The following is a 19,768-nucleotide window of genomic DNA, read 5'->3' on the forward strand; positions in this document are numbered from 1 at the left end:
TCATGAAGCATTTTCTTTATTTTCTGAGCCCACTAGATGGCGCTCATGGTTTAAAGAGAGAGGCTCAAAGAATGGCAATTCAGTGAAGCTTTCAACCTTTTGTTGAACAAAAAGTGGCATCTAGTGGGCTCAGGAAATAAAGAAAATGCTTCATGAGGCTTCATTTGGCCATCACTACAAAATACAAAATGTTTCCCTAATCTTTAAATCATGTTAAAACTGAGGCGGAATTTATATGTCTGCGTCGAATTGATGCTGTAGCCTGACGTGCACCTCCCCAGAAATGTAACTACACGTCACAGCGACGCAGACCTCCTGTCTGTCTCTGTCAGCTGAAACCATTTCCCTCAGTGGAAACAAAGCTTTTATTTACTTTAATTTCACAGATAAGAAACAATAAATTGTGAAGACAATGAAGCCTCCACAAAAATAGTATTTTAAGTCTTGTGTGTGATTTATCCTGGCTTCATATGAGCAGAGGAAATCTATGCTCATCGCTAGGCTAACTTATACAATGTAAAATGCCATAGGCTTGTGCTAATAACGTTAGCATGTTGTATTTGTTTGGAAAACATGTTTAGTATAAGACAGTTGTTTTGTCAGTGAAGTTTGTGAGTTGTAATGGAGCTGAATTTTGCAATGTTACCTTTGTTAAATGTTGCTGTTGTCCCTGGCTTCATATGAGAAGAGGAAAAGTCTGCTAGCTGCTAGGCTAATTTATACAATGTAAAATGCCATAGGCTTGTGCTAATAACGTTAGCATGTTGTATTTGTTTGGAAAACGTGTTTAGTATAAGACAGTTGTTTTGTCAGTGAACCTTGTGAGCTGTAATGGAGATGAATTTTGTAACGTTACCTTTGTTAAATGTTGCTGTTGTCTCTGGTTTTATATGAGAAAAAGTCTGCTTGCTGCTAGGCTAATTTATACATTGTAAAATGCCATAGGCTTGTGCTAATAACGTTAGCATGTTGTATTTGTGGGGAAAATGTGTCCAGATAAAGACAAGTGTTTGTCTGTGGATGCTGCGAGTTATAGTGAAGCTGATTTGTGTACTTGTGTTTGAAATGGTCTCTATTAAGCCATGTTTAATGTGTGTTTAATGTGTGTTTTGAATCAACTAAACTTTACAGCACTTCACAGACCTCCACTGCTCACTAGTGTTTTGGAGGTGTAACTGCAGAGTGACACAGACACACCACCATACAAGTATAAATGCTCACAACATTGTAGACACTGCCGCATGAGTATAAATCCCCTTTTACACGCTTCTTGAATAATGAGGCTAGAATCAGGACGCAGACCAGTTGTGGTTTATTTCAGCACTTTTAATAATTACTCAGAGGCACAAATACAATTTACAGGGCTACCTTCCTCTACATGTGCGCCCAAAAGTGACTTCCTGTTCCAGCCTGTGAGACCTGCCAGCTGAGGCGGACAACAGCAGAAACACAAACAGCTTCACCTCACACTCATACACACACACTCTCCCACCCACACACATACTATTCTGCCAGTCCTCTCACATCGCAGAGCTTTTATTTCTCCTTTCATGAATCCGTATGTAACATCGGTTCTGAAAGAGAGATGTGATTGAACAGGTTTTTATTTCTTCAGCCGAGCCTCAGTGACACCTTGAGGTAGATAACATTCTCCAGTCACCTCAAACATTAGAGCTGTGAAACACACACTGATGATGATCCTATTTTACCTCCAGAAATCTTTTTTTTTTTCTTTATTAGCATCTTCTGTTTAGGGTTTCATGTTTTATTTACGCAAAGCTACTGATATTCAGCTCAGTAACCAAATTAAAAACAAAAAAACATCTTTAATAATTTATCTTTACAACTTTCAATGTTTCTTAAAACTAAACAATTTCAAATTTATTTATACAGAACTATTTTTTTTAATCTTTGGTGGCTAAAGTATAAAACTGAACAAGAAATTGTTTGAACTTCATATTGTGATAGAGTCATTTAAACCATTCATTTGCACCGTGGTTGCTTCATTCTGGTTTCCTAATAACTTTCAGTCCAGGGTGCCTCTGTGTCCCGAGGGGGGGATTCAGTCCTGTGTTTTTCTGATGGGTTGGAACAAAACACAAAAACTTCCCATCTGCCTCCGTCACCACACACACCGCCTCTCTGCCTCCTTCCATACAAATCAAACAGAAAATTAACACTTAAAGTAACAGAAGATCAGTTATAATGTAACAAACACTACACAGACCGTGACTATATAGTTACACAGGCGAACATCGACAACTGAACGAAACAAAACAAAACACAGATGTTGCATAACTGACAATCAGAAGTTCTCATTTCCCTGCAAAGGAGCACAGGAGAACACGACTTTCTGCTTTACAAAATACTGCACAGCTAATTTGACAAAGAAACTGTGGAGGTACACGAGAGAAAGGGCTCGACGAAAATCTCTTCAGTCCACGTGAGATGGTTTGAAATGCCCCGGACAGTGCACTATTAGTTGCATTTGCAAAAAGCGGTGGCGACAGTGTGGCCGCGCTCTACGACGCATCAGTAATACTTCCACAGTTTCTTTTGTAGTCATTTTGGCACTTTTTCTCCTACACATTATTCTACTCAGTCTGGGACTCGAAGCCTGAAGAGCTTGGTAAAATATTATAAAAACAACATTGAAACATGAGTATTAAATAGCATGGAATAACTTGCTGTGTGCAACCTCGTAAGCTCATTTATCAGTATCTCGCTCCACTTCAACGTACGAAGAATGTCACGACGTATTGACCAGAGGAAAGCGTCACTGTAGGCGACAGAACCGGGTGAGAGTCCACATTGAATTAAGTGCAAAGTCAACAGTGCTGTCACTACGTCTACACGGGAAGAATTACACAGATTCACATTTGTACACTTTGTTAAATGCCAACAGCTCCGATGGCAGATTAAAAATTCAGCTGATCTACTTTCTCATTAATCTACTGCATGCTGTCAAACAGCCCTTGGATTTAAAAAAAGAATCTATAGGTACTCTAAACGGAGCACTACTTCAGTCAGCATAAATATGTATACATGTGCATTTCATATGTCATCCTATAAAGCTTACAAAGGGTCCTAAAATATAGAATATGGCTATTTTCCCTATTAAAATGATAGTGTTATTAGAGTGTGGGAGATGGTGACCAATGATCCAGCTGAAATGCTCCTATCCAACATGTAGTGAGCACATCCTCTCAGCCAGTCCGTCAGTAAATCATTGATGAGGCGAACGACCACGAACACTACAACTACATGCTGCTTTAGAGAGGACCTTCAGTTACACACGTGACCCTTGTTCTGCAACGGTAACAACTCTACAACCTAATCAGAAAGCTTCTAAACACGCTGCTTGCTCTCTCAGACTGAAAGCAGCTTCTTTAAAGTGATCTTAAACAAAAACATTATCACGAATGGTGACGCAGACCGCACAGATCACCAAACTGTATCTAATATTGAAAGTCCAGTATGTGTTGTCAGCTTTCAAAGCCACTCTGTAACTTGTCCTTGTCTCAGGTCCAGCAAACGTCTCTGCACCCAGAGTGCAACATGAAAGACTACGAGGTGCACACATTCTTTGCTTATCTTTACACAGTGAGCACCAGTAACTCGACAACATCAACACAAGAGGGAAAGAATATGAAAATGTAACAGAACATAACAACGTTTTCAGAGTTAAATGAACAATATAAAGTGTCTCTATGCTCTATCTTCCACGTGCAGGGGTGCAGTGGCCCGGCGTGGATGCACACTGTGCTCGCTCTCTCGGCCAGTCGACTGATTCAACGCCGTTTCCTTCGTCCTGAGGTCCTTCAAACCATCTGTCAATCACAAGTGGTCCCGCCTTCCAACAACCCCCGCCCTTCACAAAAACCAAATTAGGCTTCTTCCCCCCGAAAATGCCCGGTGACCGGTATCCATGGGAACAGCCCATGTATGCAGGGTGGGGCGTTAAGAGTTTTTTTTATTTAAGAGTAGATGGTGATGACTTCACGGCCGCCGCCTCGCACCAGGAGGACCCGGTTCAGACCCTCGAGGAGAACCTCCAGGAACTCCATGTCTGAGAGGAGCAGTCAGGGGATCAAACATACAGAGACATAAACAGAGAACCACATCACCACACACATTATATCCCCCCACCCTCATTTCTGGATCCCACATCTCAAAGGTTTCGGTTAGATGCCTGAAATAAGGTCTGGCACCAAGCGTAGTTTTTCACTTTTGTTCTACTACATTAAATCAGTCAGTAAACGTTGCATCTGTGAATACTAGTGATGGCCAAATGAAGCTTCATGAAGCATTTTCTTTATTTTCTGAGCCCACTAGTTGGCGCTCATGGTTTAAAGAGAGAGGCTCAAAGAATGGCAATTCAGTGTGCTTTCGACCTTTTGTTGAACAAAAAGCGCCATCTAGTGGGCTCTGAAAATAAAGACAACACTTCATGAAGCTTCATTTGGCCATCACTAGTGAATACTTAACCATTTACTTGTCTTAAAAATGCGGTTATAAGAAGTGGCTAAACGAGACTACAGAGGTTGTCGGGGCCGTTAAATGTCATCACGTCGAACACAACCTTAACAGCCTCATTATGGTGGTGACACTGAGGTCATGCCAACATGGTGTTGGCTGTTTATAGCCTAAGGTAGCTTTTTACTTCTGGCGATTGTATTTATACTTAAAATATCATAAAAGCAGTGTTCATTTCTGAACAAACCGCATAAGTATAATAAACAGAAAATCCAATGGAAAAATCCTATTGCTTTTTTGTTGAGGGAACCAGGGTGATGATATCTTCCAGCCTGCCCTACCAAAAACCCTGGTCCCTGCGGGGCGAAAGCTTTGGACTCTGCTCACTTTCTGTCAGCTACCAAGGAAACTATGCTATACTTTTACAGGGTGTGTTCATTAATCCAATCTGAGGTTCTACATTAAGTTAGAGCGCTGCTGTTCGAAGACAAACTGAATGGTAGATTCTAGCAGTGCTTCAAATTTCGTGCCAAAGTATGCTCCAGCACTCGGAGTGAGTATTTACGAACGCACAGGACAGCAGAGAAGATACCCACACACTGCTAGAAGGCCACAAAAAGGTCCACTGGTTGAGATAGATGCAAAAATAGTCTATTTATTTAAGACATCTGTGCACAAAAAGGTGCTCAAAGTGCAGAAAGAGAAAAAAAAGATAAAGACTTGACTACAGTGACGGTCCAAACACATGTGGTGCCCTCAGCAAGCCTCCCCCGGTATTGGTAAAAAATATTAAAAGACAAACAGTTTTTTTTCTTCCCCCATTTGTGGCGCTCCCTATAGATGACATCACCTTTAGCATTTGCCTATACAGCCTATACCACGGGTCGGCACTGCTCGACTATCGTTGGTGCAGTGTGTTTACGAACGCACCCATAGTTTCCTTGTCAGCTGCTGCATTAACAAACATCCCAACAGGAAACAGAACCAGAACATTTATGTTATAATGGATTTTTTTTGCCAGCTAGGGGCTGCAGACACATGTTCAGAGCACAACTTCGACATATGATCACCTTAAAGTTAATAAAGCCAACCTAAAAGCAAACTATTGCTTATTTAAACACTCAGCGGTTACAGAGCGACATTAGCATTCGTTTGGAGTTGTGTTATTGTCCAGCTGATGAACTTAAGTCAAATATTTACTCTCTTGTAGCCCTGTTTTTTGTTGCCACCAACTTGCCCCAACTGACTGCAGTTTGGGGCTGAGCTGGTAGTATACGGTAGTGATGGCCAAATGAAGCCTCATGAAGCATTTTCTTTATTTTCTGAGCCCACTAGATGGCGCTCATGGTTTAAAGAGAGAGGCTCAAAGAATGGCGATTCAGTGTGCTTTCAACCTTTTGTTGAACAAAAAGCGCCATCTAGTGGGCTCAGAAAATAAAGGAAATGCTTCATGAGGCTTCATTTGGCCATCACTGGTATACAGTGGAGTTTGAGAAGATTCATCACTGAAAACAGCTGCTTGATGCTGCTAAAAACGATGCGAGCCGTGAGAGTGACGTGAAACATCATCCTCACTAGCGATCCCTTTCCCATCATCACACTGTTATAATAAAAGCACAGATTACAGCTGCTTTAAGGATACAGTTTTCATCTCCGCCTCTGTTCCTCGGTGGTCCGGGCATGTTGAGCAGCACCAGGTGAGCTCCCTGCGACTTGTTGACCACCACTTCATTCAGCTTGACAGCTGTGTGCATCCGACGGACATTTGACTGGTTCCTAGTTTGACAGGAAGATCAAAGTGAGAGAGGACAGCACTAAAGAAAACATGGAGAACTAAACTAAACGCTAAATTTCAGAGCTAAAAACTGTATTGTAATCTTCACAACTTCATCGATGTGAAACTAGACTTGTGCTATGTAAGACATTTTCTCTGTATACTGGTGATCTGTTGAGATCTTGTAAGTAATCCGAGAGTCTCATAGCTTAATGCTGGTGTCAAACTACAAAAGGCCTTTTTCATAGGAAACATAGTTGACCCATAGATTTGCAAGTTCCATAGGACACAATGATAATAAAGAGGTTTTGAGTGTGTCAGCACTTAAAGGGATAGTTCCGTTTTTGAAGTGGGGTTGTGTGGGGTTATATCCATATACAGTATATTACAAAGAGTAGATATCAGTCAACACGCTCCCAGTTTGGAGAAGTAGGCTGGAGTCTGACATGGAAGCTAAGCAATGTACTGCTGTAGATAGGGTCTGCAGCAAAACACATTTTAGTCACCTAAAGAAAGTCCCAACTAAAAAAATCAATATCAGTTTAAGTGTACGCTATATTGACAGTATTTTCAGTGCTTTACCTTTCTGTCAGACAGCTGGTTACAACGGGAAAGCTGTTAACAGCTTCAGTTCCCATCTATGCTCTCGTCAAAGCCACCAGACTCCATTGACAAAATGAGTAATTTTACCTCGCTCAACAGGAGAGCTGCTGGTGTACTGCTGTTTCAATCAGTTAGTTAGTTTGTGTTATTGTGTGACTTTGGTGAGTCCAAACTAACTTTTTTTAACACCAAAGTCACACAATAACACAAACAAATTAATTGTTGGAAGCAGCAGTAGCCCAGCAGCTCCTGTGCTCAGCGATGTTAGATCACTGTTTTTGTCAATGGAGTCTGGCATTAAAGAGAGCTTTATTTTCCAGCTGGAAATCTCTGTCTGACATTAAACGGTTATTGATATTTTTACGTGACTAAAATATACAGTATATTTTGTTGCTGGCCCCTCCACAACAGTCGATTGCTTAACTTCCATTTCAGACTCCTGCCTGCTTCTGCAAACTTAGGGTGTGCAGACTGCCATCTATTGTATGTAATCTGCTGTCTATGGATAACTACCCCATACAACCCCACTTCAAAAAAACAAACAAAACTGAACTGTGCCTTTAACCCTTTAAAACCTGAGCTAATTAGTTTGTTTTTTTTAAATGGGACGAAGGCAATGAGCAACGAAATAAAAGACCTAAAATTTTTTAAAGAAATATTCAAAAAGAGAAAATTAAAAACAACAAGAAATGCAAGAAAATTGTTTAATTGCATTAAACAAAAAAGTAAATGACCTAGAAATAGTGCTTAAAAATTATTATAATTAATATAATTACTTTTAAATATAATAATAATTATTATTATAAGTAATAGTAAATTAAATAATTTAATAATAATAAATAATACATTTTTGGGGGCAATTTGTGGGACATTTCTTTACAATTTGCTCATTGCCCTGTTCCCCCATGTTTTTGAAAGAAATCGCACTAATTTCCCGAGGGCTCAATGGTTTGAATACTTGTGAAAGGCATCTGAAGGCAGCACAAGAAAAGTGATGTCGCTCCAGGTTTCCGAGGGTTGAAGTTACTCTGTCTTAAGTCTCTAGTGTTTTGGTGGTGATAAAACTGCTTTGAAAACATGTTGAAATGCAAAAAAAAAAACTATCTTCACATCTTAGGTTGACTGACACCAAACATCACTGGTATTGTATCATTTACTGCTAATAAAAAATGGTGAATTATGCTTATGTTGTCGTTTACTAACTACTAAAACAGATTAGTGTGTAATACACCCTGTATAGGAAGAGTACGTAGTATAGATTTGGTAAGAGTAGGATAATCACAGGTGTCACTAATGACATTAGCCATGACTGTATTCTATTCAAAAGCAGCCATGATTCAATCGTGCTTCACCAACTGGACATTTCAAATGTTTTCTGTGGAAAAGGCCTATTGGAGCAACATGGTAGCTCTCCTGAGTGTAACAGGAGTGGAAAATCCTCTCAAAACTGTGAGGGTTTGAGCCAGCACCTGCTTATACCTTTGTCTTTTAATGAACAAAACCAGTATTTACAGTGGAGCTGGAAACCTCACTGAGAACAGGCTCTGGTTTACGTGGTTACACAACAAAAAAACTAATGTCACAGGGTGTTTTTCTGACTTGCTGATGAATTAAAACATCACTGATATACTTGTAGAGAAATCACCTTAACCAGTAAAACACATGATCATATATGAAATAACATTCTGTCAAGTTGCATTTTAGCATGTTGTTCGTTAGCGTCAAACACAAATGAGTAAACAAGGCAAGGTGAACAGACTGAAGCAGCTCCAAATAAAGAGGCAGCATTTTGAGACTAAAGAGACGTGCAGTATTTCACCACGAGGTCCACATGGTGTTTATTATTGTGTAGTTTGTCATAGCTTACTGTACTCATTGAATCCTGTGTATTAAAGGGACAGTTCACATCAGAATCAAAAATACATATTTGTCCTCTTACCTGTAGTGCTGTTTATCAGTCTAGATAGTTTTAGTGTGAGTTGCAGAGTGTTGGAGATATCAGGTGTAGACATGTCTGCCCTCTCTCCAATATAATGGAACTAGATGGTACTCAGCTTGTGGTGCTCAAAGCGCCAAAAAACACGTGAGAAACTCAACATCAATGTCTCTTTGCAGAAATCATGACCTGGTTACTCAAGATAATCCACAGATCTTGTGAGCAGTTTCATGTAGGAACTATCTTCTTTCTACAAAACAACACTCACCAACTGGAGCTCTGATCAGGCCAAAAGAATCAGGTCCTGCCCTACATGAACCCGCACAGTTTCTGTCCATGCCCGACCTATGGCAACAGTTTTTGACCCAAAGCCCGATTAAAAACTGAATTTCTGCTGCAAAATAAATGTAGCACATATTATATTTTCTGTATTCAAACATTTAGAAGCTAGGGGATGTGTTTCCTCGCACCACTTCTCCTTCTTTCCTTTATTATTTCAATAGTCTGCCGTCAACAGGTTCGGCAGAGCGGGCTATGCTTCTCGTCTAGTTCGCAAGGTGATCCAAGGGCGATGTGGCGCCCAGATGATGATGAGAACTGGTCTTCGCTTCATGTTAGGCACATCTCACCCACTGCTGGGGAGGCAGAAAGAAACACTGCCAGCCAATCAAGTCACCTTGCAGCCCTTCCTTCCCCCTCTTTCATCTGTTTTCCATCCCTCTCTCACATGTGCTCCCTTTTCCAGTTTTCCAGTATATTATTCAGTTTAGGGCTGGGCGGTATGGCGTAAAATCAATATCACAGTATTATTTTGGGGGGATACGGTGACAGTATGATATCGCAGTATCGTCTTCTCTCTTTTTTTTTTTACACCTTAAATAAAACAATTTAAAAAGCCATACAAGTCTAGGATGAAAACTATTTATTGTCAGAAGTAAAACAGTTGCTAATCCATCTATTACTGTGTATAAAATGTTATATAGTATGTATAAACATTAGAGGAAAGAGGGAGGACCGGCAGCTCCCAGGCCCCCTTCTCCCGTGGGCCTGGGTTTGGGGCAGTTGGCCAGGCCATCTCCATCACGTAGCGAGGGAGGTGCGTGAGGCAGGCAGGCAGCCTGGCCGGCTGGCTGCCGGGCCCCATTCTGCCGCCATAGCCGGCGTGCTGCAGTATGAAGGTAACCATAAAAGCAGTACCGCGGCTCATGTTTACTGCGGAAAGTTACCGTCACCGTGACTACCGCCCAGCCCTAACTCAGTTGTTCTGTCATTTTCCAACTCGTACTCCCATCCTCTTCCTCTCTCTTTCCCTCTTGATTGAGGCCGTTAAAACGCCTGCTATTTACTGCCAGTTGAGTTTAAAAAAACAAAAAAACAACATCTACTAAATTGGCGAGAAACCAACTCGATTCAAACCAAACTTACAGCCTGGCAGGTCTGGTTGCGCAGAGGTCAGAGCTCTACTGCCAACCGTATCACTGCGCAGAAGGAAACATCTACTGCTAGCTCACTTAGCACCACTGAGCTAAATAACGTTACAGCCCAGCCAAGGAGGACACTATTAATGTTCACTGTCAGGAGCATGAGCCTCTCGTCCATGAGTAGATGCACGCTTCCTTCTGCATGGTGATATGGTTGGTGGGTGTGAAAATAGTTCCTACATGAAACTGCTCACAACAAGGTCTGTGGATTATCTTGAGTAACAAGGTCATGACTTCTGGAGAGAGACATTGCTGTTGAGTTTTTCAAATGTATTTTTTGGCGCTTTCAGCACCACAAGCTGAGTGACATCTAGTTCCTTTATGTTGGAGAGCTGCAACTCTGCAACTCACAAAAACTGTGAACTGTCGCTTTAATAGTTACAACTCTTCCAGCTCTGTCTCTTTAAATGTTGCCTCTTTATCATCATCCTCACAATGATTTATCACAAAGCAATTAAAGCACACGATGTCAACTGCCAGAAGCAAAATCACATTAAGGAAAAAACAAGACACTTTCACAAAGTTCTGCTTTCCATTACACTGAAAAACAAAAACATTTATAATTTCATGTCATGCTCAAAAGTTTTATTTAAAAATATTTATTAATCATTTTAAAAAAGGTCAATGGAAAGCACAAAGTTGCTCATGCAGACAAATCTTAAACATTATATGCAAATTAAACCAATGAAGGCTTTCCAACCAACGAACTGTTAGAACAGGAAGTCCATGCAAATTAGGACACACAAACAAGGATGCAGACACACACACACACACACACACTGAGGTGCGAGCACACGAGCTGGAGGACACTGAGCAAAGCTACAGTCACCACAGCAGCAGCACACACACATGCAGCCTAGAGCAAAAAGAATGCCACTTACAGACTCTCCCACTCTCTAGAAGGAAGAAAATGGAACAGAACAACAGAGACAGGCTTAGATGCTTCCTACATCAGCTCTCTCCACCACACTGCATGCTTCCAACTGTCCCAAATGGCTCACTGGGACACCCGAAGGTGACCCACGAAGACCCCAGAAGGTGAACTGATGTGTATGGCGAGGCTTTGTGAAAAAGAAGCCTCTGTTTCTTCCTGTCCGGTGAGACTTTACGACGACTGATTTGAAAGGCAAACTTTACAGGCCAATAAAAGTGGACTGGGCCGCACCTGATTAAGTCCACACACTGATCTTATGGACAGTATGGGATGAGACGGCGTTAATGGTCTGCGTGTTCTGGCCATGCACTAAGACTGAAATGGCTGGACGTGTACACACATGCGCACACACACCAAATGCAGCCTGAATGCACACGCCATGCAGAGAGTCCTCCCGTTTCACCCTGCCAGGCTTCGTCACTATGGCTACATCTACACATGCTGTCCTCCTGCACTGAGGCTTTGGCACCATCCTGAAGTGTCGTCAGTGCTGAGGTTTACTCTTCTAATACTTTCTGACGCTTAAAACTTGCTGTTCAAAATGGTGCAAATGTCTCTCACAAGGCACATGCATAACACTATTCACAGTATGTTTCAGTAGCTTATACAGAAGACTTGACACTCAAAATTTCAAACAAACAAATACTCACGGCTTCATGTTGAACAGGTCGCGCACAGCCACGTTGGCGTTGCACTCTCGGTTGCGATTACGCTCCGAGAAGAGCTTGTCCTTGGTCCAAGTCATGTGGACCCGATCGGGCCCGGTGTCGGCCTTGTCGTTTATCGTGGCGTGAGACGCCGTGTTTCTGTCATGGATGAGCTGGGCCTGGAGGGGAGCGAGAGAGAAGGGGGAGGAAGTTATTGACCGGGAGATATTTCAGGGGAGAGACGAGATAAAAGACAACGACCAGAATGGATGTAGAGGTTTAAACAAGGAGAGGTGGTAGGTGGATAAGAGGATGACAAGGTTGTTGTCCAACTTTATCTAAGAAAGACAAAAGAAAGGAATCAAAGGTAGAGGTAGAGAATAAATAGTGCACAAAGTGAGAAATCAAACATGGGGCAAAGGAAGACGGAAACCAACAACTTTTGTTCTACAAGTCAGTGAAACCATGCTAGAGAAAAAAGAGAATAATACAAACCTGTTCGACATTTACAAAAACACACATGGACCATACCGAATACACATGACAAGACAGTGTTTCTCTGTGCAGAATTAAGGTCCCAGTGAGGGTTGAAACACGACATTTATGGGTGACTAACAAGACCAGAGCAGTGGTGGTGGAGATGAACCAGGCTGGCAGAGTACGAATAAGTAAGGAAGGTGCAGTATGACGATATCCAAGGGTTTAAATTGAATACAAAGCTTCCAAAGAATATTACACATGCTCAAATATGTTACTGAAACACTTCTAACGCTGGTCTATAAGCCTATACAGCAGATCATACAGCACAGCAGTAGTTAGCAGATAATAAATTATACTTTATTATAATAAAGTATAATCTGCTTTTATTATATTTGACAACTTGTTTCACTTCTGTTTCAGTGTCTGTGCTCCAGAGAACAAAGTCAGCAGTTATGTAAGCTCAGCCGATGACAAATAATAACATTAAATTATGGGTTTATTACTAGTATCTGTCAGCATAAAGAAAGGGCTTATGGCCTCTGTGCTGCTTGGTGCCCGTTCATATTTCATAAATGCAGAACATATCGTCTTAAAACAAAGGCAGGCTGACTATGTGACATATTTACAGCCTACTGATTATTGTCATTAAATACATTTAGAAGGGAGAAAGTGTGGTGAATAACATGCACATTATTTTCTGAATGGTGGGTGTTCAGTTTCTGGAGCATAATCCTTTTACCTGTTTTGTTTTTGACCACTAGCTGTGATCGTTACTGCACAGTATGGAGGGTGGGAGATGACTGGGGTTACACGAAAATGATTAAAGAGAGTGCAGTATTGTCAGGTCAGAATGGGGAGTATAAACGACAGGCAGGCTGGACAGTAGCTCTGTCAGAATATAATGCTGCTCAGTCACGAGTGTATCCTCTGAGCAGCGGCCATTTTCAGAAACATGTCAGACTCATCCAGCTGAGATGTAGATGGTGCAAATTAAGATATCAAGTATCAAATTCTGAGGTTTCTGAGACAACACTGTCCTCTCTCTCTGCTCACATTTTTGGGGGAGGTGGGGATGAGGTGGGATTATGGAGGCACTGGGAAGTCAGGCAGCGGTTTCAAGGTGCAACGGGCTGGTGTTCACAAAGCAGCTCTCAATGACTGTTGAGTAAGAGGCACTACTGTCTGGACTCGTGGTTTAATCGTCAGATGTACAAGATGGATGCCATCTGTAATCAGGAACAAGTTACCAAAAGGGCGAATGGCACTTTTCAGACAATGCTACAGTAACAAACTTGTTCTGGGCTGACTAGGACTTCACACTGGTGCGTTTTATGTAGACTGGTAAACTGGGTTTGGCTGGCTGAAGCTGCTGTGGAGCATTTGTTTTAAAAGGAGCATGGTGTAGAGCAACTAAAGTGACTCTGACTCTTTTTCTGTGAGGATTTGTAATAAAAAAAAATAGTGCCAACATTCACAACTGTACAAATGCTTGAGGGACCTTGGTAAGGACCTCTTATAAAATCATCTGTGAGTTTTCTACTTAACAAAACACATCTCAATTAGCACTACGATTGTCTGAGTATGATGACGCTTCAATTTCAGAGGTCAGTCTTTATATAATTCAATAACTATACACACATTTTGACTGATAATTCATGTCCTATGGCATGACTAACTTTAAAACATGGCAGTATCACTACTTCTCTACCCTTCCTTCCTGTTCTCTACACTGTATACGCATCGCAGTCTGACATCCATGCTAGAGTGTGTGATGTATGACTTAGTATGGGAGTAAAATCAGATTTTCTTCGTCCAGATTTTAAACCGTATTAATGATAAACTGTAGCCAAAGGTCCAGCTTTGTGAAGACAGCTTTGTGTTTCTAACAGTGAGACAGTGGGGTTGACAACATCGGCTACCTCGTCTTCCTGATTGTCCTCCGCCGTTGAGGACTGCCGGCTGAGGTTGGTGCCCTCAGCGGCGCCCTGGTTCTTCCTCCGGATTGAACTACGCGATTCGTCAGTGATACTCTGAATCTGAGCGATGTGGGGCGGCCCAGAGCGGCGATGGCAGATGAACAAGGAAAGGGCCAATTGTCATGTAACGTAGCGGCAGGCCACATTTACTAAAACACTGTAGTTACAGACTGAATAATCTGACCTACACTACCAGGGAGCAAAATGCAAACAACATTCAGTAACAACCATCTTCTTACAGATGTTATGAGCTTATTTCATTAGTATCTGATCTAATACACAGCAGAAAAAGACTGCATTCACTTGTGTTTACTTTGAATGCAGCTACAGAGACAAAGAGACTGTGAGTGCAGGGTCGTGCTCAGGTGAGATAAGGTGTACATTACCTCTCTCTCCCTCTCAGTCCTGGAAAGATGCATCTGTTTCAGCATCTGAGACCTCTGCTCCATCACCAGCGTCTTCTCATAGGTGAAGGCTGAGATGTCGTTATCATGCTGCGCAGGAGAGGAGACAAACACTGTCGTCAGTACGATGTGGAGCAGCAGGAAACAGCCACCACGAAACCTCTGAATAAGGCTTGTGACACATGAAGCCACAGTATCAGGGAGCTTTGCTTACTAAATGAAGGGTTTAATGCTGTGCTATCTTATTAAATAAAGTCTCACCATCTCCACTACTTCCACCTCTGCATCCAGTCGCAGGTGGTAAAGGAACATCTGGAGATCCTTCTTCATTTGGATGCTGTTGTCGTCCATCTGGGCCACGGTGAAGATGCGCATCTTACACTTCCTCCACACCTGGTGGAGGAAAGACACTGTTAATATACGAGAAGGTGGAATGGAAAACAAGACTGTCGGTCAGAGGTAGATGGATGTATTAGTGAGACGATGAAGGACCAAAGGGAAGTGGAGGAGGCAAAAAAAAGATGTGACAACCCAACCCTAGACACGCGCACACCGACCTTGTGCTGTCGCAGCAGGAATGGCAGCAGCATCAGCATGCCTCCATCGTGCACCACCCACCACACGTCGATGGTGCCCTCCCCCAGGCGGTCCTGGTTGGTGGGGAAACTGTCCACATTCTTAGCCACGAGCAGGGCCTGATGGGCCGCTGTGGTCTCCCGCACCGTCTCTGGATGGAGTCACAGAGAAAGACAGTTATTGTTATCTCAGTGGAAAGATTGGAGGATGTATTACCGTTAATTCTCTTCCGATTCTAAAATAAATTCAGCTGTAATTTTCTATAAGTGTCCATATCTGATCATGCATTTCTGCACCTACAATTGTACTCCAGTTTGCTGTGAACTGTCTCCTGCTCTGTACCTATGAAGTTCTTCCACGACTGCGGGTCATTGGACTGCCTCCAGGTCCCGGGCCAGGCCATTAGGACTGTGTTGTGCTTCATGCCTCCCAGCCCTGCAGACTGGATGAGGTGGGACATGCCATCTCGGAGGTTTGAGGACACCACGACGTGGCAGAAACCCTTCGTCCGCTCTGCTGTCATGGCGGACTTGATGTTCTGGATCGAGGAAGACAGAAGAACAGCAAACATAATGTATGTCTAACACTGATGCAGCACTGTCTCTTGAGAGAAACATGTTTAATTAAGATCGTACTGATCTTTGACTGCACTCCCATTTCCATCTATCCAGGACAATTCATTACAGTGGGTCCAAACAATGGCCATTAATACAGCAGTGTGTGTTACCTGGAATTGAGCCTCTGCACATGATGGCTTTCATAGAAAATTAATCCACTGATTAAAAACGCTTTTGAGGACCCAGTCAAATTAGGTTGCAAAAAAAATAGAGTCAAGTGACTTCCTGAGTGTGGCCAGCAGGTGGCAGAGTTCAGCTGCAGTTTGGTTGTAAAATGCTCACTAACTCTAACTCCTGACTGACGCAACAGATTTACTCGTGGGCCCAGTGGTGCATTTTAAACACTGCCCACAAAGAAACATTTTATTGGCAATAGATGGACATAATTTAAGAATAAAACACATCTGATGTTTCGTGAAACCTGAAATCCTTTTTTGTTTTAGCAGAACTGAGTTGAATGTACACATTTCCAACATACCTGCTCAGCACACCTGGCCTCTGAGTCTTTGGTGAGATAGGTTCCCTCTAAAACATTCCCCACTATCGTGAGGCCTTTCCCCGCCTTCAGCTGAGTGGTGAGGGACAGCAGACGAGGGTGTTTGACTCCTTGGTCCGAGTCAACGTTCAGCAGCACCAGCAACTGAGGCCTGTGGGGGGAAAAGTCACATGTGATTGCTTTGCAAAGTGGTGAGTAACAGTAGACTGCTTGAATTTTACATCTCAGAGCTCATGAGCAGCAACAAATATTTTTGTGTTAAAACAAACTGGATGGTGACCTTACAATCCTACAGTACATGTGTTTGGAAGACATAAAGGAACAAACAGTTGCCTTCTGTATCATTGGTAACACGACATCCCTGAGAGGGGTATCCACACTCAACACGCCAAGAAAGCAAATGATACTTGTTTGTTTTTCGGACAGGCAGTCTGCAAGGTCAGCCAGTGTGAGCCTCTGTACAGTACGAAGGCTCATCGACCTCCGCTGTCAGATTAGGTAGAGGACCAAGAGATTAATCAAATTCACCCTCTGTGTCTATTTCTGTCTCGCTTCTGTCCACCGCGACAGTGACAGGTGGCACGATGTCAAACTGTGACCACATCCATATGAAACACACACTCACACACACACAGTGCCGTACCTCCAGTTCTTAGTGTGTGGTGGGGCCTCCTCAAGGCGAATGAGGGCGTAGCGTGCTGCATTTAGAGACAGGCCACGGATGCCGTCTCCCCACTCCTTCTCTGCCCTGAAGCCAACAGATGATTTATCAGAAATTATTCACATTAAGAGGCAACAAAACAGAATAATAAAAACAAAACGCCAGAGGACAGATTTCAACAGTCTGACACTGTCCTCACAGCTGTTTGGTTTGTTTTAGTCGGGTTCCTTCAGATCTGGGAGAACATCTTCTGCTTCACCAAACAATACGGCTGAGCTGCATCAACAATAATTGATTAAATCTGAGATAAATTCTAATTTGAGGGTTCAGCAAAACTGAACTAAAATGAGTAAATCTATATTTAAAATAAAGCAGAGCTCTGTTACACTGTTAAAAATTAATATCTGTTCAGTAAATCTGAGTTTATTGATGGAAACCAGCATTAAATAGACTTAAATCAGTATGGAGATGTCAAATCTTGTTCAGCTCCATTGGAGTTTCCATGCTGAACTAGTATCTTAAGAGAATATCAGCAACACCATAAAACTGTCCCTTAACTTTATTCAAGAAACTTGATTTTTCTTTCTTGCTTAATCCATCTCATAAAGGCAGCCATTTTAAAGTTAAACCTCCTTGAGTGTAAGTCAATTAATACTGTACCACATTTTAAATTTGATTGAATTACATTTAATTTAAGTTTAAATTAAAAACTAGACTGACATTTACAAAAAGATTTAATTTAATCTTTCTGAAGTTTAAGATAGTTTTAAAGTTTAAATTTAACGTAATTTAAATTTAAACTATGATTTAATGGAGTTTAAAAAGTAATCTTAGTTGGTGCACCCCAGACTATATAAAAAGAAAGAAAGATGTTTATACAAATACCTTTTTGTTACGCTCAGCGGGCCAACTACATTTAGTATGATTAGAGAGGTATCACTAAGTTAAATTTAGTGCATTTTAAGGTCTTTTCAAGATAATTTTTAACCACAATTAAGACTGATTTTTGGACAAATCATCATTGTTATTAGCTTAAGTATTATATTCTGCATTTAACGCTGTAGTTCCTACCGTAGTCGTAGTAGTAGTAGTTCAAATGACCGATGATTGGCTCAGAGAAATTGAGAAAAAGCAAACAGTAGGTGCTGTTATGCTTGACTTTACAGCTGCATTCGATGTTATTGATCATAAAATATTATTAGAAAAATTTAATTGTTATGGCTTCTCCCTGTCTGCATTATTATGGTTGGAAAGCTACCTACAAAATAGGTCACAGACTGTCTTCTTTAATGGAAGTTTTTCCGAGGTTAAGTCTGTGAACTGGGGGGTGCCACAGGGAAGTTGCCTTGGACTGTTGCTGTACACTATTTTTACAAATGAATTGCCTCTTGTTTTACAGCAAGCCAACATCTCGATGTATGCCGATGATTCGACCGTATATGTGTCGGCAAACACAGCTGGAGAGTTAAACACAGTTTCAAATTCTGAGTTGCATTCTGTGGTTGACTGGATAAAGAAAAATAGATTGGTATTGAATGTTTCCAAGACAAACAGTATTATTTTTGGCTCAAAATATATGCTTAATTTTAAACCAATGTTAAATATTTATATAAATGATGTGCCTATTATTCAAGTTCAGGAAACAAAGCTCCTTGGAGTCATTATAGACAACAGACTGTCATGGTCAAAACACATCAATAAGACAGTTGCAAATATGGGAACAGGCATTTCTGCTGTTAAAAGGTGTATAAAACGGCTAACAAATAGTTCAAAAAAGCAAATAATTCAAGCATTAATATTGTCGCATATCCGGTAGTATGGTCAAATGCAACGAGATAAAATAAAGGAACTGCAAATGGTGCAAAATAGAGCAGTCCGTGTTGTGTTAAAGTGCGATTTTAGAACAAATGTTGCTGTAATGCACGAAGTTCTCAGTTGGTCAGTGGTTAAAAACAGACTTCTCTATTCTCTTCTGGTATTTTTCAGAAATATTTTTGTTACAAAAACTCCATCTGTATTATATAACAACTTAACCTTAAGCTCAGAGAGACACAATTACACAACCAGGCAAGCAACAGGAGGAAATTTTACACTACCCAGAGCAAGAACCAATGCAATAAAACGGACAATAATGTACCGTGCAATACAAGAATGGAACTCTATACCAAGTCGTATCAAGCAAGAGAACAGCAAAATCAGGTTTATTAAAACAGTATCTTTTAACAAAGAATACTTCATAAATAATTTTAATAGTTTATGGTAAACTGCTGGGTAGTGAAAGCTTGTGTTTGACTTGCCATTGATATGTATGAGTGTGAGAGTGCTGGATGCATGCACTGGTATGGGATTTCTTGCCTTTGAGATAAGGACTGGTGTTGGCTGTATGCATGTGCAAAAGTGAGCAAATGTTATATCAATGGGAAATCAATTGGAAAATTATTGTGTCTCTCATGAGGGAATATGGGATGTCACTCTTGCCTTTCTGTGGATAGTAAAGACATTTTGTAGATTATGTATTGGTTATGTACATTCTTATATCTGTCATGAAGTGAAACTCAAACTTGGGAGCTTGTCCTGTCTGTATTTTGTGGTCTGATGTTTGTTTGCTTATTTGTAACGGTTTTCTTTTGTTTCTGTGGCGTCATGTGATTTTATGTTGTATGTTGTATGTACACTGACAAAAATGTATATGTGTGATGGCTGTAGA

At 41.3% G+C, this 19,768-nt stretch overlaps 1 protein-coding gene across 7 annotated transcripts in view; it reads right to left on the reverse strand.

Annotated features, from left to right (window-relative positions):
- Positions 1-1,311: 1,311 nt before the first annotated feature.
- slc12a7b (solute carrier family 12 member 7b) overlaps positions 1,312-19,768 on the reverse strand; it is a 91,843-nt gene continuing 73,386 nt past the window's right edge. For 3 of the 7 annotated variants that reach the window (XM_033639505.2, XM_033639508.2, XM_033639511.2), the window contains exons 16-26: positions 17,044-17,148; positions 16,383-16,551; positions 15,630-15,825; positions 15,269-15,438; positions 14,973-15,104; positions 14,694-14,801; positions 14,251-14,367; positions 11,855-12,030; positions 11,152-11,166; positions 6,119-6,252; positions 1,312-4,069 (exon numbers count right to left, since the gene is read on the reverse strand). In XM_033639505.2, the coding sequence (XP_033495396.1) occupies positions 3,978-4,069; positions 6,119-6,252; positions 11,152-11,166; positions 11,855-12,030; positions 14,251-14,367; positions 14,694-14,801; positions 14,973-15,104; positions 15,269-15,438; positions 15,630-15,825; positions 16,383-16,551; positions 17,044-17,148 (1,414 nt within the window). In that variant the 3' untranslated portion in view covers positions 1,312-3,977. The remainder of the gene's footprint in view (positions 4,070-6,118; positions 6,253-11,151; positions 11,167-11,854; positions 12,031-14,250; positions 14,368-14,693; positions 14,802-14,972; positions 15,105-15,268; positions 15,439-15,629; positions 15,826-16,382; positions 16,552-17,043; positions 17,149-19,768) is intronic. The other 4 variants (XM_033639509.2, XM_078162977.1, XM_033639507.2 and 1 more) reach the window with 3 other exon arrangements.

Source organism: Epinephelus lanceolatus, chromosome 20 (assembly GCF_041903045.1).
Source record: "Epinephelus lanceolatus isolate andai-2023 chromosome 20, ASM4190304v1, whole genome shotgun sequence".
Lineage (NCBI taxonomy): Eukaryota > Metazoa > Chordata > Actinopteri > Perciformes > Serranidae > Epinephelus > Epinephelus lanceolatus.